The sequence below is a fragment of the Bombus vancouverensis genome, chromosome 12 (assembly GCF_051014615.1).
Source record: "Bombus vancouverensis nearcticus chromosome 12, iyBomVanc1_principal, whole genome shotgun sequence".
Taxonomy (NCBI): Eukaryota; Metazoa; Arthropoda; class Insecta; order Hymenoptera; family Apidae; genus Bombus; species Bombus vancouverensis.
Genome location: NC_134922.1, coordinates 7,568,834 through 7,593,506, shown reverse-complemented (window position 1 = coordinate 7,593,506; position 24,673 = coordinate 7,568,834). Strand labels below are relative to the sequence as shown.

The 24,673-nt window shown below is 40.3% G+C and overlaps 1 protein-coding gene across 4 annotated transcripts in view; it reads left to right on the top strand.

The window, feature by feature from the left end:
* The window catches only part of Arl4 (ADP ribosylation factor-like 4), a 56,369-nt gene extending 36,051 nt beyond the window's left edge, over positions 1–20,318 (top strand). For 2 of the 4 annotated variants that reach the window (XM_076623437.1, XM_033331678.2), the window contains 3 exons: positions 7,967–8,851; positions 10,509–10,724; positions 12,671–20,318. In XM_076623437.1, coding sequence (XP_076479552.1) covers positions 8,641–8,851; positions 10,509–10,724; positions 12,671–12,867 — 624 coding nt within the window. In that variant the 5' untranslated portion in view covers positions 7,967–8,640 and the 3' untranslated portion in view covers positions 12,868–20,318. Of the gene's footprint in view, positions 1–6,243; positions 6,576–7,966; positions 8,852–10,508; positions 10,725–12,670 lie in introns of those variants that run through there. The other 2 variants (XM_076623435.1, XM_076623436.1) reach the window with 2 other exon arrangements.
* The last annotated feature ends 4,355 nt before the right edge of the window (positions 20,319–24,673 follow it).

Here is a 24,673-nt window from a genome sequence, read left to right as displayed (position 1 = left end):
TCTATCGTAAATCCCGTTCCATGAATTTTTACAGGAATTTTTAATCTCGTATTTTCGTTATTCTCATTGTACATCTTTTTGCCGTTCCTCCCCCTGTTCCAATATTTCGCCCCCTCACTAATACCACAAAATATATTCCACTCTTTCGTCCCTTAATTTTGTCAAGATTTTTTAAATATATTTTTATCATGAAACTCTGATCGCTGTCGCGCGTTATACACGAAAAATTGGAATCGCTTTCTCAGTTTTTCTATTGAACGTTCTCCTAGCGTTTGATTGGAAATTGACGCAGCAGATATCAATGATAATTTTCGTTGCCTCCAATATATAAATATTCGACAAAAGAATTTTCTAACTCCTAACGAAATTCTTACCGCCATTTCTTTAGATTTTTATATTCCTCGAGACACATAGCGATTTTTGGTACTTTTGTGTACTCGTCGTATTCCTTGTTATTTTAACCGTACGCGATAAACCTTCTGAAACGTACGAGCCGAACAGCGAGAGAAAGTTAATCGCCACTATGGTGTCGATAAATGAATGTTTTATTCGATGGAAAGCTGGAAAGCTAAACAGGGGAAATACAGATGAAAAAAAGAAAAAAAAACGCGAGCAAAAGTATTGGCAGCAATATCTGTAAACTGCATCTGGTGCATGTGCATCTGCATTGGCTTGCATCCCGGCCCACTTTTATCTCCTTTTTTCTGGACCAGTCGGCCGCACCTGCCAGCAGGAACATTTTTGAACACACGTTCTCTACGTCCTTTCATATTTTTTCCTTTTCGAAAACAGAGTGTTCCTCTCCATCGACGCGAAACTCGTTAGCACTCGTCGCCTTCCTTTTACGCCTCTATTATTCTTTCCTTTTTCACCCGTCTCTTTTCTTTTTTTTTTTATTTTTTGAACTTGCTCTTTTGCTACCGAATCCTCTTTCGTATAACACGACGCTATTAGACGCTGCACGCAATAAAAACTTTTTACCGATTCATCTTTGCACGATGAAAACACGTGCTAAGAAATTTGGTATTTTTGTAAAGTGTACGTTTTAAGATATATTAAACTCGCGAAGGACTAACGTCTCGTATATTCCCCTTTTCATTTTTCCTTTTTTTCGACCAATTTACGAGTTAGTGAATTTTATTTCTAAACATCTTGGCTGTGAAAAAGAAATCCTGGCATTCGCCTGGTATCTTTCCTCCTTGTTGTTTCTTCCATTTACATTCTACGATTTGATGAAATTTAAAGAAATTCTAATATTTGTGTGTACTCTTTACCGCATAATTCAGGGTATCTTCCATCACGATTTGCCACTTACACGTACGCTGGAAAGTCGAACGCTTTACATTTGTTTCTCCCCTCCTTCTATTTGCTCATTTATGTTCTAAAACTATCAGACTCGGTTTTAGAAGGAAACATATACATTTGTGCCTTAATTAACTTTTATTTATATTTAATTTTACCTAATGCTCTTATATCTAGCTTTATCAGCCTGTATTACTACACTTACTGCTACGCCTATTTGCTGTACTATTCGAGTGTTTAGGAGGAGACGCGTGTAATGAGATCTTGAATCTCCGAGTTCGTTTTATTTGTTCCTGCGAAATGACCGTAACTTAGCTTCATTGCCTCTTGCATATGCATTCTAATTATATGGTAGAATAATTTTCGTGCTTCATTTTCAATTCTCCTTATCAGCGATTCCTCCGCTGCTTCTTTTTCCTCAGGTCCTTAACTGTCTCGTACAAAGGAAATTCTAACAATAATACGCGTTTTACGTTCTCCTCTTTGTGCCTGTCGCGCAATCTGCATAATTTCTCCAAATTTTCCTACTTATAACACAATTACGATGGGCGTAAGTATCGACTTTCAAAGTATAAGATATTTTTGCAAATAATTTCTTTTCTCTCTCGACGGGACGAATATGCAAACGGTAGACGATGGTTGTTGCGTAATTCGGTAGAAACACCAGTTGTTAGCCAAGTGTGCTAACGCGAAACGATAGTTCAGGTTGAAAACGAAGCAAAGACGATCGAAGTTACAAGCAAACAGACAAAACGAGTATCAAGTGTTTGCCTTGCGGTTTACTGGCTTAGTTATCTGTGACTCGTGTTCTTTAAGGCCTCACCTCTTACCGAGAAGCCTTAAATTCACTTCAGCACGTTCGGATTACGAGTTTCGTCTAGCCTGGACTTGACCACGCGCAGAATTTTACAGCCGCTGGTGAGAGTATCGACTGATACGAGCGTCGTTTACGTCTTTCGTGCCACTTGAAAAGGGAAACAAGAAGCAGAAAAGAACAACTCGAAGCTTTGATTCGCCAGAGATCGAAAAAAAAAAAAGAAAAATATTGAAATAACTATTTATAGGTCTGCAATCGAGATCAATTTAAGCAGCGAATTTTTATTCTGCCGACTTTGTTCTATCAATAGGTAACGTGAAAATCATTTCTTGTATCGTTTTAAAAATACACAATAAATAATCAAACGAAAATCGTCCTATACTTGAAAAAAAAAGAAAATAGAAGAAATTGGAATATCTCAAAGAAACAATTCATAGGGGAAGCCTTTCTAAAAATGAAAAATCTCCGAGTTATACGGCGCTGTTTAAAATGAAATTAGCACATATTCGGTAGCAACTATTTATGTCACAGGAAATCATTTCATTCAATCGCGCACACGATACTCTTCTCAACGATTTACGAGGATCATCCTCGCATAAACTCGCGCTTTTTATCGGAACGATCTCTCGGCTGTTATTATAGGAAGCGTGTACTCAGCTGCAAAATTACACGTCTCGGAGTCGCGTACAATTAAATAGGTAAATAACCGAGGAAGGAGATGGTGATTGCGGCGGACTCGTTAAAAAGGGGCGAGAACAAAAGTGACCAGTCGCGTGATTAGAGAAAATGGCGAATCTGGGAAACAATAATAATCGCTAGGATGAACGAAAGGGGAGGAGAAATGGAGGAAAAGGAAAGAGAAGTGGAAAATGATTCATAGAACGTTCTCGATGATCGCGCCTATTATAAGGCGGGATCAGCTATCGACAAATATTTTTATTCGCCTGCAGTCGACGGTTCTATTGTTCGCGCGTATATGCACGGAAATCGAACGATCGAATCGTGGTGAACACGGAAGTCGAGCCGTGGATTCGATCGTGACGGAAATAAGAATAAAGGATTCACCTAACTTGACGAAAAAAGCCATACTAGGCACCGGAAGACCGGAACAATAGACAGGAAGAGACTGACAGAACGAGCAGCGATTCACGTATAGCTTATTATTTCTCCGTTTTCAACGATCGAATATAATTGCGATTTGTCGAGCACGTTTCAACCTATCTAATAGAAAAATTAATTCTTTGAAGATTATTAAATATCTATGGGAGTATTGTTAATTATACGTAGAGGATGTCCTAGGTTTTCCTCTTGTTTGAATCTTGCATTTTTATTTAATTCTACAACATTGCGAATAAAACCGAAGAGAAAATACGTAAATGTAATGTGATAAATATTTTATGGGCAAGTTGTAACAGAAATAGTACGGTTTTATAGAACAGCAATAAATTATTCTACGATAATAAAATGTCTACGATATAATTCTCTCATCTAGACACCATTGAGAAATTTGAATTGCATCAAGGAGAAAACTCAGACGGGTAATGTAAAAGGACTCATCTTGCGAAACCAACGAATATGTAGCAAGAAAAGAATCGATAAAACGAGTGACAAAATTAAGCGTTGATCTAAGGAAGACTCTGATATTATTAATTTTGTTACATATACCATCGATGAGATTTTTATTACAACATTTAATACGTAGATTGCTCACAGTTCAAGATCTTCTTTCAATAATTTCTAATAATTACCTTCCTAATTGTATCTTAACAATTCTTGCCAGTGATTCTTTCAATAATTTTCCGACAATTTTCCAAGCTTATCTCCTCTCTATAACCAATGGAGAGTAATCCTAACATTTATAATAGCATTATTATATTATACGTATGTCGCAGCGAGTTTCATATTAAATTTCCAACGAGCGTGAAGAACTTGATACACAGGGTGTTCCGATAAATCGTGAACGACGCTGTTTCGACGTTGTATCGAGTCGATCCAGAGCGGAGCGCAGCGTCGACGAAACGGTGCCGAGAATAATGGTAATCGTAAATTACGGTAATAGAAACAATCAAAAGGGAGGATCACGGCACGAGCCTGTTCTCCATGTTCGCCCACCATGGAATCACGGAGGCTAGCGATGATGTTCTCGTTTTATCTGCTGCTTAAACAGCCGAGCAGCACAGGCTATTTTTAAGCGGAATAAAGCGTGCAATAACCGGCGTCCGACGAGAATTAAAACTCTAAGTTGCCTCGCCGTCTCGTTTCCCCTGTTTCTGCTTCGGCCAAAAAGAATTTAACGAGGTTACAGTCGCCTGGCTCGATAAAGGGACGAGTTCTCCCGCACGAGACTATGAGCAGCGTGGTGTGTTGCAATTTTTGGCGGGAAATTGCGCCTCACAGCGAAGCTACTAGGTTGTTGGAAAAAGTTAAGGAAGATTTAATTGTTAAATGAAACGTTTCGTCTTTTTTCGGTAATAAATTCCTTCAACTGAAAGGAAAAACGTGAAAAGCTAATAGTCTTTACTGAGCTAAATTGTGAAAAGTATTTGAGAAAAAAACCAAGAGAAATGCTTTTTTCCACGATTAACGTGCATTTTCAAACTTCACATTCGTTCTTCGTTTCCTTTCATAATGGAAATAATTGTTGATTTATGTTATGCAAAATTTTATCTTCTACTGTTTAAAAAAAAGGAATGCTATTAAAACGACGGATAATAGGTACTGTTATGTGCACTGAGGCATCAAACCACGAAAATTTGTGGAAGAAATTTAACGCGTGGCTAATGCATCTTCGCATCTGCTAGCAAACATTGCATGGCAAAAAGGACTTTGTACGGCGCTAGAGTTCTTCTCCGAGAAAATTATTTTGCCCATAGGAAATGAAGGCTTTTCGGAATTGCGTAAGCAAGCATCGTTAAAGACTTACACCTCTATCATAAAACCCTTCAATGAAATATACATACACGTATTTTTCAAACCTAATATTTCCAAATTTTGTATCATCCTAAATTTATACTTCTACTATTTAAAAAGAAAGAAACACTCTTCGCTTATAATCTGTATAATTTAGAATTATACGATTATTTTGTAACACATATATGTATTTCCAAACGTAATATTTTCAAATATATTTCTGCAGGTATTGCCATCCATTTCTCAATTAGCAACACCGTTTTCTATATTAAGAGCGGTAACTTGAAATAACTGGATCCCCACATTCTTTTTCTTTTTATTACGCGTTTAACCTTCGTATCAACTACAGGACCATTAGCGACGATATTAGGACTCAGACCAATTAGATTTTAGTGTACACATTTCTTTCTTTGAGGAAGCTTAATGCGTTCGATATGTAGTTTCGCGATGTTAGGGCTGTATCAGGTTCTATTCCGTGTCTCTGTGTTCGTCTATTTCTCTATATCTACATTCGCAGAGTATGTGGACGTTAATTGCTGGTTACGGCATATATTACAGTAAGGCTGCTATGCTCTTTTAATTAGCCAGGTAATTATTCGTGGGTTATTTTGGTGCGCGCAGTCCTTAGGCGAGACATTACGTTCCTTTCCTTTCTGCTCATATTATTACACACGGTTATTACATCAACACGTATTATTAACATCTATTGATACAAGCACATATCGAATTTTCCCGCGGATTTTTCTGCTTCTGATCGAAGCGCCGATTTTCTTCCATTCTTATTTTACGGTCCTCTTTAAGCGGTTAATTCGATCTTCGGACACGGAAACGGAAGAAGCCGATCGTTAGGTTTAACCAGTTAGCTGTTTCTGACGAGTATACTCGTCATGAAGAAATGGCAATAAAATGAAAGAATAAAACAGTCGTTTCATTACGACTTAATTCTATATTGCAACAGCCGCGCATACTATACGTTTGACGAGTATACTCGTCACGAAGAAATGACAATATTCTGTCTTACGCCGAGTATACTCGTCGCTTCATTCGAATTGCAGTTTACTAATTGCAGTAAATTGCGATAATAAAATGAAAAAATAGAAAACAGTCGTCTCGTTTCAACTTAATTCTGTATTGCAATATACTATGTATTTGACGAGTATACTCGTCGTCGCTTACTTTTCGCCACACATTCTAAATACACGCTTTTCTTTGAGGCAGCAACAGCTAACCAGTTAAGGGCTAAGCTAAATAAAGTTTAGAACGGTTAGCCGACACTTTGCAAGCATCGAGAAGGCGCGTCTTCGGGTTTTAGAGCGTCGCGCCGCCATGGCGAAATTTCTGCTGTGTGTCACAAGGCGCGCAATATGCACATTACACGTTTAATGGCTTGGCCCCAGAATTCTCCGTAGCCTGCAACCGTAACCGTAGTGTTATCCATAAAGTTTGCCGCCTGGTGGAAGGAGATTAATCACGCCTCGTGGAACTGGAATATTCAGCCGGCGGATTTGCATGTCGAGTGGTTAGATTTGTATTCCTTATTGCCAAGGTTAGTCGCGTTCTCGCCATCCTTTTTTCTTTTTTCTTCTTTCTTTTTCTTTTGCCAACAGCGTACTGCCAGTGAACGGCGCCCTTCTTAAATCGCGCTATTAATTGACTCTTATCTGGCGTAGTTAGTCCGTGCTATACTCCGCAATTATGCCAATCATTTAACAATTTGATCGATCGTTGCGAGGAATAGCGCGAATCGTGTCTCGATCCTTCTTCGTCTCTCGCTCGTTAACCCTCGTTCCATGCTTACGGCAATTTGACACGGTGCGATTAGCGTGGAAAAGAAAAATTAGCGCGCAAAGCCGACGACCACGAGGCAGAAATCACGATAAGCAACGTTGAAACGCGGTCGACCCCATGTTATCGAGATTGTCCTTTTAATTGATTGTGAAATTTATTTCTATTAATTGCGATATTTCGAACACGATTCTGTATTTGATCGTTCGTGAAGCTTCGTGGATTTATCTTCTGCCTTCGAGAAACTTATATTCGCGAACCTAATCAGGCTTGTTGCAAATCGAGAGATCGAGAAGAATGGGTTTGTCACGCTCTGCTCGTGTCTTCTTCCGGGAATTTCATTCTCTTTATTACATCGATGTTTCCGCAGCAAAAGACAGATTAGGTTGGAAAATCGAAGGCTTGCAGAATTTGCATAGATCCCATCGTCTTTTAATTGCACGTATGTGTATATATTTATTTATTTGAGAAATTGGACTACATGAATTACGAACATAAATGTCTTCTGCTCGTGTTAAATTTGTTTAATTGTATCGATTCGACGTCACTTTGATATCAGTTCCACGTAAATTCTCATATCATCTGATTAATCAATTTCTCGACTTTTGTTAATAGAATAATTTGCGTAAAATTAGACGGACAAAAGAAGCCTCAATGACTGTACAATTTTAAATGAAATTTGAAAACCGGTCATTCGACCGAGCCTGATAAGATTAGTGTTAAGTTTCCCTATGGAGATAAGCTGGAGCGTGCAGAGATCGAGCTGCTTGTAAAGCGACGCGCTTAAGCGCGTGACGAATAAATCGAGACAAAGCGGGCTGGCATCTCGATTTATAGTGGTTTTCACAGCGGACCCGAAGAAAACGAACGAAATCTCGATACGTGCGGAGGTTCTCGAGCTTCCCAAATTATCGAGGTTCCACCGTACAAACAGGAGTACCGTCTAATCGACGATGATTCCGCTGTTAAAATTCCTGTATCTCCGTAGTCGAGCAAAATACCCGGGGCATACTCGAGATCTATCGAGACAGGGCAATGAAAAAAGGCAAGAAAAAGGAAAAAAAAGAAAAAACGGGCAAAAAGACGAGATGTGAAAAGCGCGGCCGATGTAGCCAGCAGGCATCGCTAACACGTTTCTCCTTTCATTTTCAGCCGGTGCGGTAGTGATCGTGGCCTCGAAGCGAGTCCTTTTACGGCGGGGACGAGCATCGAAAGCGGAGGAGAGCCTCCCTCTCTCTGTCTTTCTCTTTCTCTCCCCGATCGTCCACGTTGGCCCAGAGACGCGAGTCAAACCAGCATCATCCACGCGAAGGATATAAGGGACGAAGAAGGCAGGAACGAGAAGAACCGGGTTGGTTCAAGAGAGATAAAACGAAAGGCTGGAAACTAGACGGCCAGATTACCGAGCTAGCATGGAATAAAGGCGGTGCAGCGACGCGGTGGATCGTGCACAAGGGAGAAAGGGAGAGAGAGAAATTCGGGGGAAGAAAAAGCAGTTGCCGGACAAGGGAACACTGGTGGTCCTCCTGAGTGTCAGTTTGATCCAGCATGAAGTAGAAGAAGAGAATTTTCAAGAGGAAGAACGCGGTCGTTGAGACGAAGGACGGAGGATTATTGATCCGAGATATCGAAGGAAGAGAAAGTGGTGGATAGAATAGAGCGGCAGAGGTGCGAGAGGAGACCGATCGGATATCGAGGATTGATTTTGAAGGAAAAAGACGGAGAAATCTAAATGATAGATAAAAGAAAAGGGAAGAAGGCGAAGAAGGAGGGTTAGAGGGGAGGAAACGGTGGTCGAGTTAGGAGGAAGCCGGTGAAGGAGAGGAATGGGTGCCGGCATGGGCAGGAGCGGCACGAGCGGCGGCTTCCTCGAGGCACTTCCCACGGGAACGCCGCTCCACGTGGCCATGCTCGGTCTCGACAGTGCTGGGAAAACCACCGCGTTGTATCGACTCAAGTTCGACCAGTACCTAAACACCGTGCCCACCATTGGCTTCAATTGCGAGAGAATCCGTGGTGGCATCGGAAAAGCGAAAGGTAAAATCGAATCATTCTTAACGTTTCTTAGTATACTATACTTGCGACAACGATCAACGTTGAGGCACGAGTGTTTACCGCGATTTTAGCTTTTCAGCGCTGCATACACCAATTCGCGGGTTATCTTTTTGGTTAATTTCCGGCTGTAGAAATTGGTTGGAAATTTTTTAATGAAAATCCACTGCGTACTTCTTATCGTACTAATCTTGAAGATAGAGTAGGCGAATTTTTATTGGCTGGAATTGTCACATCGCGCGAGCCATTCGAAAGTCGTGTCGATCGTAGGCCATAAATTGAGAAACGCGGAAAAGCGATCACGTTACTAGCGATGATATTCTTTAAAATTTTCTAGAGTTACTTTCGACATCTTCTTGTAGCAAACCGAAACAAGTCACGCGGTAAACACCGATTTGCAATCGGCGATGATTTTTCCCAATGCAGCGTCTACAGCTGGAACGCGCAACTATCGTAACTGAACACGTAACCATTACGTGGTCAGGATAACGCTGAACGCGGACATTTATTACAGTTACCGTGTGCGTGGCAACGTAATAAGTCAATGTCGATGTCGATGTTTCTTCGTACGACTAGGTCTCGTTGTCCCAGAAACCTGGTAGCAACGATCGCGCCGAGAGATGGAAATCGCGTTAAAGAACCTCTTCCTCTTTTGTCCCTTTGCACTTCGTATGGCGGCGTGTCTGCTTTAGAGAAAGTACAGTTCACAGTGAAAAGAAATCACGATCGTTTCCTAAGCATTAGAGAAGCGTCCTACGAGTTCCATTTCTTTGAATTAAAACAGGATGTGAAAGCAACTAAAATGCGCGTACCGTGGGCTATACTCGAGATAATAACGTCAGGATAAAAAATATTACCTTCCACGTTCTGCCAATTATTTTACATAGCATTTTCATAGCGTTTTCCATGGCCAAAGAAAGGTTAAACGCTGTGCAGGGAAAATTTTCACATTCCCCTTGGTAGGCTTTTTAATATCTTTAGAAAGCAAATCGTGAAAAGATCAATCATTTCCGTGATAGAAACACGAAAAATTTCTGGAATAAATGGTTCTTTTGTATTAATTAGTGTAGATTTTGCAAATGACAACTTATTGATAAATTGGAATCTAATACCAAAGTTCCACAAGCTGATTCTATAGATTTTTAAATTTTATCGTTATTAGATCCTTTATATTAGATTATAAAAATAAAATGTAGAGTATTAGATTTATGTAAAATTCAAAGGTGCAAAAATTTGCAGAATTACCTTCGAAATTATTGTTCGAGACATACGTAAAACATCCAAAGCAAGCCAAATTTCTACTTAGCTTCCACCTTTTTAAATTACCTGCACAAAGCCAATAATTCGCGTAACCATCCGCGGTCTAATTATTATTAAATCCGATACTTGTTCCATTCCGATATAAAATTGTAAACGAAAAATGTATAAGCTACCAGTTGTAATTTATCGATTCGTTAATATTATTTATTTTCATAAATTTATTATGCCAAAGCCCGAATCCAACAATGTAGTCGCATCTTTCCACCCTAAACGATAGTTTCACCAGTTTCATCCCCTTTAGAGCTTTTGTTCAAGGAAAAAGAAAATGCTATAGAAAAAGAAGAAGGCAAGTAAAACGGGTTGCTATGGTGGTTTGTCGCAGGTGTGAATTTTCTCGTATGGGACGTGGGAGGGCAAGAGAAATTGCGACCATTATGGAAGTCTTATACCCGGTGCACAGACGGTATTATCTTCGTGGTTGACTCTTGCGACGCGGAACGACTCGAGGAGGCAAAAATGGAGCTGACCAGAACAGCCAGGAGCCCGGATAACGCTGGTGTTCCCATTCTGATCCTGGCCAACAAGCAGGATCTGCCAGGTAACACGGTACTCGTGCATGTATGCATGTGCTAAGTTGGCGTTTCGCCTCGATTATAAGAGGAACCGTGGCCTCTTTTGTAAATTAAACTGCTCACGGTGACGCAGAGTATTAAAAACGCCTTCTCCTGCTTATCCTATCTATCGTCTTTTACAAGGATATACTGGAAAGCGTTTCCGTGCCTCGTTCGTTTATTTCAGTATATGTCTAACGATAACAGGAGATATAATTGGAATGGAAAACGAAAGAAATTTAATTGAAACTCGGACTAAGCGTTTAATTATTTCCGAGACTTTGCTTAATTGCTTGAGAGAACGTAGTATTAAACGTCTGTTCGTGTCTATTCTGTAAGCTGTCTTTTAGAAGCAAGTGTTAGTGAAAATGCCAAGGTTTCTGTCTCCCTCGTTTATTTCAATGTTTGTTTAGTAATAACGTAGAGATAAGAGGAAAAGAAAGCGAAGGAAGACGATCTTACGCTTGATGTTATGCGTTTAATTATTCGCGTGGGACTTTGCTCGATCGCTTAAAATGATATATGTAGTATTTAGATGTGTTCTCTTGTTCGTCTAAGATATATTCCTTTGTAAGGAGATATTAGAAAACGCAGACGTTTTTTATATCTTCTTCGTGTAATAATAATTAAAAAGAATGAGCACCATTTTCTATTCCCAACGCTTGCTCAGTATTATTAATACACTGTTATAGAAAAGTAGATTTTTCTTCTATTTTAAATTAAAAGTTTCGTTATCCGCGAGACTTCATTTGAACGTTAGCTGTAGCAAATGGTTTCCGTGTTCAGAAACAAGATCAAATTGCTTTCGAAGACTTTAAGAGTATGAACAAGTGGCTGAGAAGACAGCCGCGTATCGGTTTAAGCTTATGGCTTCGCTACGAGGACTATAAATGCACTTGACCGCAATCTATATTGGAGCATGATTAGATTATAGATTGTATATCTATGAGGCAGCAGCACTTGATTTCACAAACACATTGCTTTTAATGGTCTTGAAAAAAAATTTGATAGAAGACAGTTGCGTCATTCGTAAGATTATCGTTTTCGACTTCTATATATTATGCTTTTATGCCTTTTATTATGTAACCGAATGTAGATCATTGAATAACACTTGCCATTCGTGAAGTTCAACGTCTACAGACCATTGATTCGGCAAGGATAATCGTTTAGAAACAAAGAGTATGTAATCTGTCCTTTTAGATTAACCAGACACATATAGTCTTTTATCGAACTTGATTCAATTTCTAGAATCCTAAAAATATTCCTCTATGACTTTACTAATTCAGTCAGAGACCCAAATATAGTCAAAAGACTCGAACTATATCCTTTTTCAACTACAATCCTAAATTACAAGATCCAATGATCCTGAACTACTTACCAAAGAAGAAAATCGTCATCGTAACAAGAACTCGAATTCCACCACAAGACCCGAGTTATCTTCGTCCTTTTAAATTCCAAATAAGAAATATTCCTCATGATCCTGAATTATTGAGAAAAGAAAATGTTCCTGAAATCCAAAATCCATCGCAAGACCTAAACTACCTTCATCGTCGACTAAAACTCTAGATGAAAAAATTCTGCGATACCGAAGATATATTTCATCACGAGAATTCCATCGCAAGATCACAACTGCGTCTCTTCATTTTTGATAAAAAAAAAGTCTAAATTAAGATTTTACGCGATCCTAAACTACCACAAAGAAAGATGATCGTGGAACGCTACAGAGATGCAAGTTCCATCGCACAAGACTTAAACAACCTTCATCCTCGATTCATCATTAACACATACCATCAACGAAAAAGTATTTATTTTTCACGATCCTGAGCAACCGGAGAAGGAAATCCTCTTTTGAACCAAACACCTCATCCTGTTACCGCTCTTTGCTCACAATACACCCAATAACTGACCAAACCGTTCCGCCTGATGTCCACAGGTGCCAAAGAGGTGGGCGAGTTGGAAAAGCACTTGGGCGTCCTGGAACTAGCCGGAATGCCAGGCAGTGCGTGCATCAGAGTGCAGCCAGCCTGCGCGATCACCGGCGAAGGCCTCCACGAGGGGTTGGACACGTTATATCAGCTGATATTGAAGCGACGTAAGCTCGCGAAACTGAACAGGAAGCGGGCCAGGTAGGCCAGGGCCTCGGAGGACTGCACGTGCGTCTTCTGATTTTGTAAGTCGCGGACAGTCTCTCCTTTGGATACAGCCACGCCTTCCACGGTGTCTTCTTCCTCGTCCTCTTCGTCATGCTGCAATGACGACGTCCACGAGGTGCTCGAGTGAATGCACGTGTACACAAACCTGCCGTTCACGCGGACAATTGTTCTCGTCGTAGAACACCCTCGATTTTTTGTTCCCGACGATTGTTTCTCGGACCAGTGTTGCTCTCGAGAAGCTGGCCAACCGGATGTGTATTCTTAATGGTGCAAGCTGAACGGTGGATTCGTGCAACAGAGATCGAAACAGATCTCGTGGTATCGTACACAGGGTCGTGGTTCTACGTTCTTCGATGGAGATGCTTAATTTTTCTGATACAAGAAAAGTGGACGGCCTCTTACGAAGGAAGAGGTCAGAGCTATACTTGGACGTATTCCTTTGTCGATTGATTCGTTTTGATTTAGTTTAACAATGCGTATTTAACGAACGAGGGATATACGAGACGATGAAAACTGCCACTAAAGCTGCGTGGCTGACGCAACATACTCTAGAGAAGAACACGAAGAGAGGACAGCGGTCCTTGTAAGAAGCTAAACGATTATGACAGACGATGACGTCGGTCTGAATATTTTTCCGATCGGATGCTCTGACTGGGGTTGTTTTACTCGCCGATCACCGGCTATTTTTGCCGATCCTAAATGGTGCACAGACGTGTTCTCGCTTTTTCAAGAGAAGATCGGGAGGACGTAGGAAATTTTCGAGGCAATGGTGAATCACTCGCCGGTATTTTAGGTGAATCGTGAATGTCCGTGATGACAACGAAACAAGTGCTTCTCCGCCGTAACACAGAAGCTCTATTTTGCCAAATTTTGCATCGTTCCTTGGGAAACTTTTCAACGATCCCTGCCGATTGCCTCCGCTTGTTATCGATAACGAGCTCGGCAGCCGCTTAAAGCCGTACATTTCGCTGATAAAAATGGAATTGAGAAGGCAGGAATATTTCGCTCGGAAGAAGAGGTCAGGACTTTCGCTATAACGAGGCTTCATCGACGACTTCGTTGCTGATAAAGATGACGTCGAATCGTATTAATAATGCTGACGTGGGCCCGGTTCAAGAAGGCCAAGATAAAACCTGTATATTAATAACTATGACTGTAAGCTCGCGAAATGATCGGGATTAATTAAAAGAAATCGATCGCGACGGAGGAAGCGAACATCTGGCTACGATTTTCGATCAGAATGGATATAGCACCGGAGATTTGTTACTTGGTCAATGGATACGCTAGATGAGTTGCCATTGCAACGAGTAGAAGAAAATTTTGCTAGATGATCTTTCGCTACGTGGAAGATCCTCGAGCTCTTGAGTTATCCTTTGTCGTGAATTCGTCGTGTTAGTCGAGTCGTAGTACGCGTTTGTAGAGCTCCAGGTGAATCGTCGACCTCAGGTATTCAGACGATGATCGTGCCTCTCCAATTTTTTGCACCTTTATACCATGTGACGAGAGAAAAAGAGATAAAACGATCAGACGTAATAGAATATCGTTGCTTCTTCCCGACGAGTGGAATTTTTGTAAAACGATGTGATAACAACCATCCTCAACCCTTTATCTTTCATCTTTATTGTTCAATTAGCCTGTATCGTACGTATGTACACGTGAATCAAATATTGTATTCGTTGTATCGTGCTCTGTAGGGGAATAGGAAAGCAAACCGATCGTTTTGAGCTTAATTGAAATCGATACATATCGCGCCCCCTCCTCCTAACTCTAATAAATGATTCAGCGTGTATTTTCCTTTTATTCAAATCGGAATTGAGAGATTTTCTGGAAAAAAGAGAGTCCATTAGCATTAACATGGCGAGTCGAATAAATCGCGTTGCAAGCTTTCCATTTCCTCCTTATTTAATATTAACTGTGTTTCAACTTTCTTCCTTCTCTCATGTTTTTATAAAACGAACAAAAATTTCAAAAGCAGACCTACATTTTTCAGAAAGCTGCTCGATTATTCCTGAATACGATCCGTTGGATCATGACCGATTACACGTTACGTATTCCGCGAGTTTATACGTTGAACGTTTACAGCGAGAACTATGAAAGTTTGAGAGTTAGCTTTTACGAATGGTTCATTAGGAAATTGATCGATTTCCGTATGAACATTTTGAGCGATGGTTACAGCTCAAAACGGTGGGTGCTCGTGTTTCTTGCCACTGTACTTTATTCTTAACGGTCCCTTTGACATGTAGACTTCCGGTATATGCAGTTCTTATCGACCACCGCCAATGCGAGACGATATTTTCTATGGCGTTGATGATATTCCGTGGGAAACATATCATCATGAAATTTTCCTTTTGTTCAACAATTCGGACATTATGAACATTCGCGAATATTATAGATCAATTGTTACAGTTTCTTTCGTGTCTATGATACGGTTGCAACACGTTTAATATCAAACGTTGGATATCTTTCAACGGTGATTCCTATTTATGGAAAATATCGTACGAAACTATATTGTATCGGTTCGTCGAGGAAGAACTGCCTGCTCCAATTAGAAGTATATATACGTTTGCCGCTAACAAGTTACATATTCGGTTTTCGCGTCTCGGAGAGCGCAAAGTTCTGATTTCGTTTGGTGTTCTCGTGGCCGTCCCTTCTACGTTTCCTTGCGATTTTTCCAAACTCCGCATGAAACTTCCATTTTTCATCTATCTTACCTGGGAAACAGTTCTTCCGTAAAGTTTCATCTTCCCGCCAAAGAAGTCTATATACCGTTTTAACTCGTGGGGAGACTCGTTACGCGAAACTGCAACAGCGATACTTTGCATTTACCTTCAACGAGAAGCGCTTGCTTCTTCTGGAATCGCGGCACTACCGAACAATTACGATCATATTTAACGAGCTCCAGCAAGTTTACCAGGAGACAATATTTTCGTGGAGAACATGCAAAACAGTTCCGAATCGAAGCAAGAAGTTGAAGCAGGCACTTGTGGTGTATTTACTGGCGAACTAGCGCTGGAAGGAGGATCGAAAAAGAAAAAAAAAAAAACGAAAAAGAAGAAAGAACGCAGCCTCCACTAGCAAAATGTAGCGCTTTGTTTCCGGACCGACGAGGCTAGGAATGGGAATCGAGCACACGAAAGTCGGACGACGTAATTTGACTGGTTATTTATTGCGGTGCACGGATCGATATTAAGGTGGGAGACAGAGGGCAACACGAGACCGGAAATCGTGGTTTGCGGCGAACGATATACAAGGGCGTTATCCGGAACAACGACCCGCTGTGACGGAAGTAGCCGTGAAATCGGAAGCGAACCACAAGATGGGAAAAAGTAAAAAGGAAGGACATCAGGAAACGAATACATCCTTCCTACATAAATTGGATATCAAAGTGGAGGAACTGATTCGCGATAAGCGATTTCTTAGAAAAGCTACGGTTTTCTTTCTAAGTAGATTCTCGTTCGAGTAATAGGACACTGGTGGGAAATTCGAAACACGAACGATTACCGAGAAATTGTTAACATTTTGGAGAATCACTATTTCATTCGAAATCGTCTTCAATTATAAAGTAACTTCGGGGTAATTCTATTTGAAGTAAAAATGAAAGGTGTCGATTTGATATACGGCATTGTCTCAGTTGATTTATTAATTTTGTTATTTATTATTTTTTTAGAACAGAGAATAAAATGGATTATCTCAATTGCTCGATTAATTTTGTTTTAGAAACGACCTAGACAAAGTAATGTTACTTTTAAACCAAATAATTTCTTACTTTAGTTAAGTCGTTGTTTTCCCGTAACACTCGCGATTAATCCGATTGCAATTTTCATTGAACGTTTCAAATTGTTATCTCGCACGAATCTAAAATTCTGATTGACGAATCGTTTCCTGTTGCGAATTAGAATATACATCTTTCATATATGTTTCTTTAATCATTATTCACAATCAAAGAAGCCTATTTTACTCTAAAATCAATTTGTTAGTTTGAAGAAGTTGATCATTGTATATATATACGTTTCGTTAAGAGCTCTTCTCGAGTCTTCGCCTGTTTCAAATACTACTAGAACGTAAATTGATGAAAAAGAAAATTTTCAGTTCTCAAATCAGCCGTGCACAGAAACACACGGAGACATTTTCTTCGTTCCGAGGAAAAATCGAGAGACAGAGACTCGAGGGAAGCAGGTTGTCACCTCGAAGCAGTTGACAATCGATAAAGGTGCAATGAGTCACAGCCAGACACGGCGCCACGCGATTTATTGTTGCAGAAAACGCGAAAAAGTCATACTGGTCACGCGATTTTTTAATATTTACGAAAATTGTCGCGATAAAGAATGATGCGAATGTGTGCTGTATCTTGCCATCGATGCTCGCCGGCAAGAAGAAGATGGCAACGGAGTCCGTGTCACTGAAGAAGTCACGTAAGAATAAGAAAAACGCGTTTGAAGAGAACGGGAGGACGCATCATGGATGCATGAGACTGGAAAACCACGTCCTTGAGGAAATAGGAAAAACGATGTCGATCGATGACGCGTGTTATCAGATATCCACAAGGTGATATTTCACGTAAAATGGACGAAACTTGTTCCTGATTCCATTTTCTTGTAGATTCTTTTCCTTAGAAAACTCGACGAGTTTCCTAATCGTCGGTTGGATACGTCGAACATATCAATATAAAATTATACGAACGTTCGTGTTACCTTTGTTGTGCATCAGCGTCGTAAGGGAGATAAGGAAGCATAAATCTTCGTTGTTGAGAGCCTTCAAAGGATCTTGCAGTTAGAAAATATTTCACGGCAACGACGATTTTTTTAATGGATTGTAACAGTCAAGGACTTTGATGGAACCGTTTCGCGTGGAAAGGAAGACGAACTGCACGGAATGGAACCAGTTTCTTCACACTTTGTTGCTCGGTACGTCTAACGACCCCTTTAGATACGCTTCCTACAACTCACGTGTGCTGGAATGCGTTGAAAATGCATCGATGGATGTCGAACCACCTTGCATCTTCTTGGGGTTCTTTCTCTTCCGCTATTTTGCGACCACTCATCTTCGACTTCTCTGACATTTCTCCCATAAGCCTTGTTCAATCTTGCGCATATACAACGGCCAACTTTTCGCAGATTCGACTAATTTCTCGCAAAACGTACGGATAAAAGAGCTTGCGCACTCTTATCGCGCCGTGATCTTTGTCCCATTGCCAGCGCTTTAATTTCGTTCAATTTCATACAAGTTTTATCATTTAGCCGCCGGTGATTCTAGCGTTAATGAAGCGACGTCAAGCGTCTTCGTTCGATCGGGTCGCTAGTTTTCGTTAATCAGAGCGGGCGTACGAGCACGAAAGGATATACGAAATCAACCAAATAACAGGCTCGCATTGTCGACGAGCAACTCGTGCAGTCTGGGCCAGCCTTTACGCCACTTCCGCTCTGTCTCCGTAAGTCATCGAGTTTACGAGAAACCTCCGCGTGCTCTGCCAACACGTTTCCCCCAATCCAATTCCTGCAGTCCGGAAATTTCGCGAAAAACTAAGAAACGAGAATACTTGGAAGATCCTGGTCGCTCCAAGTTCCTTATAACAGTCAGGACTTTCCTCTTCGCTCGCGTGGCACTCGCGGTGTCGCCTTAACCCAGTTTACAGCGAACTTCCGGTGGCACCGATCGCCGCGACCGACAACTTAATTACCACGGTCTCTAATTAGCGTGTCCTCCTGGTCCTCGACGACTTAGAAGGGCGTCGCGACGAGAGCACACGTTCCGCTTTTCTCTCTCTCTCTCTCTCTCTGTGTATGTGTGTGTGTGTATGTGTGTGTGTAGAAAGGCGAGACGAACGGAAATAGAAGAAGGAAGAAAGAGGAAGCGGAAAGGACATAAAGGAAATGGAAAATCGTAGAAGACGAGTGTAACGAGTGTCGATGCTAGTCGAGTGGAGAATCATTTCGAGGAACCAAGAGAGTGTGGACGGTAACGAGTACGTATAGCGTACGCCAAAAAAAAAAAAAAATGAATACGAAACGAAACGTTTAATTACTTGTAAGAACATTGTACATAGGCAACCGCAGGCTGTAAGTTTTCGTAGGATTTCCTTACAGCGTGGAAACTTTTGCGTTGCATCGGAAAGTTCAAGTACAATCGCTGCTCGGCCTCGGCGGGTTTGCTGGTTATTTTACAGGGTTGATCTGTAATTTATGATAAATAAAAGCGACGATTCTGTTGATAATAATAGTTTATTCCGATGTTGTTTCGTTGGGGGATGGCGATTATCGCGAAGTGAAGCGGTTTCAGGGGTAGGAATTAAAAGTAGCGAATTATCGACGTACGCGGAGGTTGTTTGAATTCTTTGAGTTTTTGCACATGATCGATGCTCCGAGCAATGCTCGAAGAAAGAATGGAAATAAGATTAGAGAAATTGAGCAACGATCTTATATGTAATATAAGTATAACATGAAAGTTTTGTTGAAACGGTTACGGTTTAATACTAGAAACACCAAATGTGTCTTTGTTATACCTTAAAAACAATATTGGAGAATAATCTCTTATTATTTGAAATAAAATGTAATATACGTATATGTTTCTTAAATGCAAAATTTACAAGTAATTATATTCGTTAAAGTGAAAGTAACAATTTGCGAAACGGAATGATCCGATTGATGGTTTTAGCGTTAGTTAGGTATCTTGAACAATTGGGAATCTATAAGAGTAGTTATATTTCATTTTGTTAAATGTATAATCGATGGGCATGGTAATTAGTTAGAGTACACTTAGCCAGCGCGGTGCTTAAACGACTGATCGACATATCGGTAACAATTGAATCGATAATAATTTACGCTTGATTTTCCGACCAACGACCACGCAGTTCCACGCTTAGAGAGGAAATCGACCAATGTCTGTCGAGTATGATTGTTGTTTTTTATATCGACTGTCGTTCAACAAATTCTATTGTATACTAATACTTGCCCCTTGTTGTGTTTTATTACCATTCGATATTTTATTATCGTGCTTCGAACGATAGATCGCAGTATTTATGTATAATTAAACACGTAACGGCTAACCGTAGCGAACGATCGAGTTCAACTGAAAGAGAGAAAGGGAATTCTGCAAATGGTAAACCGTGCGCAGAATTGTAGCAACAAGCGTGTGAAAAGAGAAGAGAAGAAAAAAAAGTTAATGTAAAAAGGAAGCAAAAGAGGGGAGCAGATCGTGTTTTTACTGTAACGAGAACGATTATTATATCGTCATTCGTCCTCGCGCCGCTTCAATATTCGTATATTTATATAGTAGACTCGCCACTCTTCTCTCGTGTGCGTGCAGTAGATGCACCAGGTGAATGTGATTGTACTCTGGGACACGCAGCTCGTCCCGTCAGACTGAATGGATCTTTTCCGACTGTGAGCGAGGATTTTTCCAAATAAATCAGCTAATTCCGTTATGTTTTAATCGTGCGTCGTTCATTTATTCAGCCCCTCGATGTTCAAGAGGTTCAAGAAAACCTGGTAATCGCTTTAGTTATTTAGTTATTGGGATAACTTCGCTCGTGATTCAATTAATTTCAGTTTTTGCCAATTAATTCATTTATCAGAATTATCGTAGAGTTTGAACATTCTTTGGAACTGTTACAGTTGTTTTATTCGTAATGCCGATTCAGAATAATTTACACATTAGAAAATTGTCCAGGTGGGATAAAGGATGTCTTCGATCTTCTCTGGAATACTAAATTTATGCCTCCGGAAACTTTCGTGACGTCTTTCCCAAATTTACATTCATACGAGGAAACCAATATTCTTATTATTCATGGCATCGATGTAACGAGATTATCGAAATTTTGATCATAAATCGCACGTTGAATGCAGGTAATTTATAGCAAGTTCTATCGACAGCGGGGGAAAAAATCCGACATAATCGAGTTAAACTTTTGATCAAATCGAACGAGTGCTGCTTCAAATTAAAACTGCAAAGAAACCGCGTTCGACACACACCGCCGTAATAACTCGAGGTAAGCGACGCGCATAACTTCCCACGTATTTTAACCATAGCACGCTAACAGAAAATTCGGAAAAATTGCCGCTCAGATACCAAATATCGGTGTACAACTTGTCAAGTCGTAATCCTCGAAGATTCGTCGTTCGAAAATCCCAAGGAAGCTTCGTTTTCGCCCAACCAACGACGAAAGAACCCAACGTTCGATTATCTATCTAGTTTTCGCGCAAGTGTTCTTGAAGCGAGGCAAGTTCGATCCCCCGGCGTCCGCGGCGCAAAAATAGAAATTCGAAAGAGGAAGCTGCGACATTAGCCTCGGCCAATTGCTCGCGACCAAAGAGAGAAAAGTTTCCATTCGTCTACGTGGTATTTTCGCCGTAGCGAGGGAGTAACTCTCCTCGAACCTTGAAATTACTTTCATCCGGTCAATAACGATCGGCTGTGTGCGTCGTACGGAGCGTGTTTCGTCGAATGTTTCCTCCTACAGGCCTTTCTTCGTACTTCGTGGTCGTCGTGGCTACTTATTCATGCGGATCAGCCCTCAGCACGAGGCGACAAGGGGGGAAACAGGCTGGCGAAGGGAAAAAAAAACCAGGGAAAGGAGAGTGTACCGTGGTTATTGTTCTCTTTGGATAGGATACACGGCACGTGGCGCGCGGATGCGGCCATTTACGCCGCGCACGCACGATGAACACGGCCGCGGCATCAAAGGGACCCCACCGTTTTCAGGATCCTGCACGAAGGATTTGCGGAGCTGCATGGAACTGCCCGTCACTGGCTGATAATACACGAGACGAAGACGGATGGAGAGTACGCGTCTTGAAATAATTTTGTGCCCTTTTTAATCATACCGAGCATGTTCATTCGTTTATGGGAAATTTGATATTAGAACGATCGGTGAGATTGAAATGACCAGTTCGTATAATTTTTCATAAGGGTTTCTTGTGGACTGCGGTCCTTTTCATTTGGCTGGGGATGTTTATTATATTTCTAGGAGAATGATTAGAGCAATCAAAATAATCGATTCATAATTTTTCACAAAAGGATTTTATGCACCGTGGTTCTTTCAGCTTGCCTGAGTTTTTCTAATTAAATTCCGGATGCTTATCCATTTGTGGGAAATTTAATATCAGAATGATTAGAGCGGTTAAAACAACCAATTCATCATTTTTCGTACGGATTCTTTTAATCAGGCTGAGAATATTTATTCATTTCTGGGAAATTTAATATCGGGAGATTATTAAACCAAAATTCACACATTCTAAGAAAATATTGATACTTAGCGTACGCTTATTACGACAACTTTAAACTTGGATAATTCATAAAAGTATAGAAAAATACACAATTTCGAACATATAAGGATTAAAAGTGGATTCGAAAAAATAGTCATTTAAATACTAGTTTGCGTCGATGAAACACTGTTCGACCTTTACGCTTGGTAAATGATGGTCCTTGCAGAAATTCATTTGGCGCAAACACGATGGTATCATCGTGATAGGCAGTTAATTGGAAAAATGTGGCAGAACGCGCGCGTTCAGTTGGACATTGACGGCGTTGTGCTCGTACTGGCTCATCGTAGAAAGCTTGTACGGCGCGACGTAATTACCGGAAGGCTGGTCGGACAACGGCGTCGCGATGCTCCCGATGCTTGAACATTGTGTCGTAGCAATGTAATGTGGAACGCGGAAAGCTACATGCATTGACAAAAAGTGTACCGAGACGTCTGTACACTGCGAGCTGTGATGAAGAATGGCATAAACGAGGTTGCTGCTGGAAACGCCGTCATTACGCTCGACGTTGAGAAATTTCCATCGTTAAGAAGTGCTTTTATTTCCGGCTGCAATTTGACTATTTCTCTCCTTCTTGCCTTTGAATCTATTAACGAAACAAATGTGAACCGTCAAAACTGTAGTTTCATAGCAGAATTGAATCTAATCATTTTTTTAACCCTGAAGTATCATGGTGGAACGTTTCGTTCTTCGTCAATTTTCTACCAAGTGTTTAAGATATTGTGGCTCTGTCGTCTTGTAAGGAAATCGATAAGGAAATTCGTCAATCCTTGGAATATTATAACAGAACACCAAAAAACTACATTCATTTTTGTTTTAATTACGATTGCTTTTTACTGTTCATGCTTTCTAATAATTGTGTGTGATTGAAAGAACCAGGCTATTCGATGATAAGTCTGAACTCGTTACGCTGAAAATTGTATATTTTTTAAACATTTATACGTAACGATCCATTAAGCGTTAACAGGATCAGAGCGAACGAAATATAAATAAAATACCTAAAGCATCTCGTGAAACAGTTCCCTCTACTGTGTATCGAAAGTTGGCGAATTAATCGTCCTTACAGAGATCCAGTGGTAATGCGTTTAACACAATGACCGCATTGTTACATTTTGTCTGTCAGAAGCAGAGTATAAGAAAAAAGAGAAATTTCTGAAATAACGAGAATTCATGGGTCCAGTTTTATTACGTGGAAACGTCGATAACATGCTGTCAGGATGGAAAGCGTTTATGTTTAGAAGCTGTAAAACATTGGCTCGTTAGAGGAAGTGTACGAACGAGCACGGAAACAATGATAGAAAGTTCGTGTCGTTACAATGGGAACAATGTGCATTCGAACGACAGAACGCGTTTATTGTACCACGGAAATATTAGATAGCATCTCAGGAATATCTCTACTCGGAATACACCGGCGATTGAACTCCTTTCACGTTTCGTTAGCCGTAAATTCCAGATTAAATCTCTGATCCCGCATTGTTCTCCTTTGAAAAATTACTAATGCAATTTGGCAACTCTCCTTTTCGCTCGTCAGTCGTTCGATTCGTACGAGAAATTCGAGTTTCACGCGGATCTGCTTGAAATCTGCATACACTAGTTCCTCTATTAGCATCCAACAGAACAAGTGGTAAGCATAATTGCCGGAAGAGAACGATCAAAGCAGTCTCTTTGCATTGGAAATAGGGAAGAGTGCGTCGAGCTTGCGAATAAGTAGAGGCTAAGTAATTTAGCACGTGTCGTCTAAGTGTTAGAGAAAGTCTTATTCGTTAGATCCTTCTGTTTTAATTCTCTGCAAGAAGATTTACACGACTACGATATCGTTTTACTTTTAACTCGTTAACCGATAAAAGCGAGTTAACTCGTCGGGTGAATCGTCGATTTCTCGAACGTAATATCATCTTTTTACGTATCATTCCATCTCGGTTAAAAATCAGTTATATCGTATTTGCATTTGACCCAGTTAAAGTTGATAGATGCACAGCGCTACTTTTTACTTGGTGATTATACAAGTTTTTGATTAAGGGGTAACCTGGTTAATAGAAAAATTTTGCTACACGGAAAGTTCATTCTCAGTGGAATTATACAACCTTTGCTCTTTATGTAAATTTTGCAGCACTCTCTTAACGCGGTTAAGTAGATCGAGACGTCTCGCGTCATACAAGCGCGTTTAAAATTCGTACGATCTAACAACTCTTATTTTTCATGCATATATCGCTTTTTTGATCGTGTTAAAATATCTTTACCGACAAGGACTAGTTACGCACCGAACGATTCAATCGCTTAAAAGAACGACTTGTTATTATATTAAATGAAACAAATACTCGAAGTCTGTTCTGTTATTTTGTATATTTCTTTTAGTAATAAAAACAATTGTAAAATGAAATTCTTGGGTCGTATTAAAATACCTTTAGTTGCGCTGGAAAATTCAATTCCTGAGAAAATTACTCCTCGTGATATTAATGAAAAAGAAAAAAAGAAAAATACTCGAAAGCCACTGCAGTATTTCGCTTTAATCTTTTAACTAGAGAC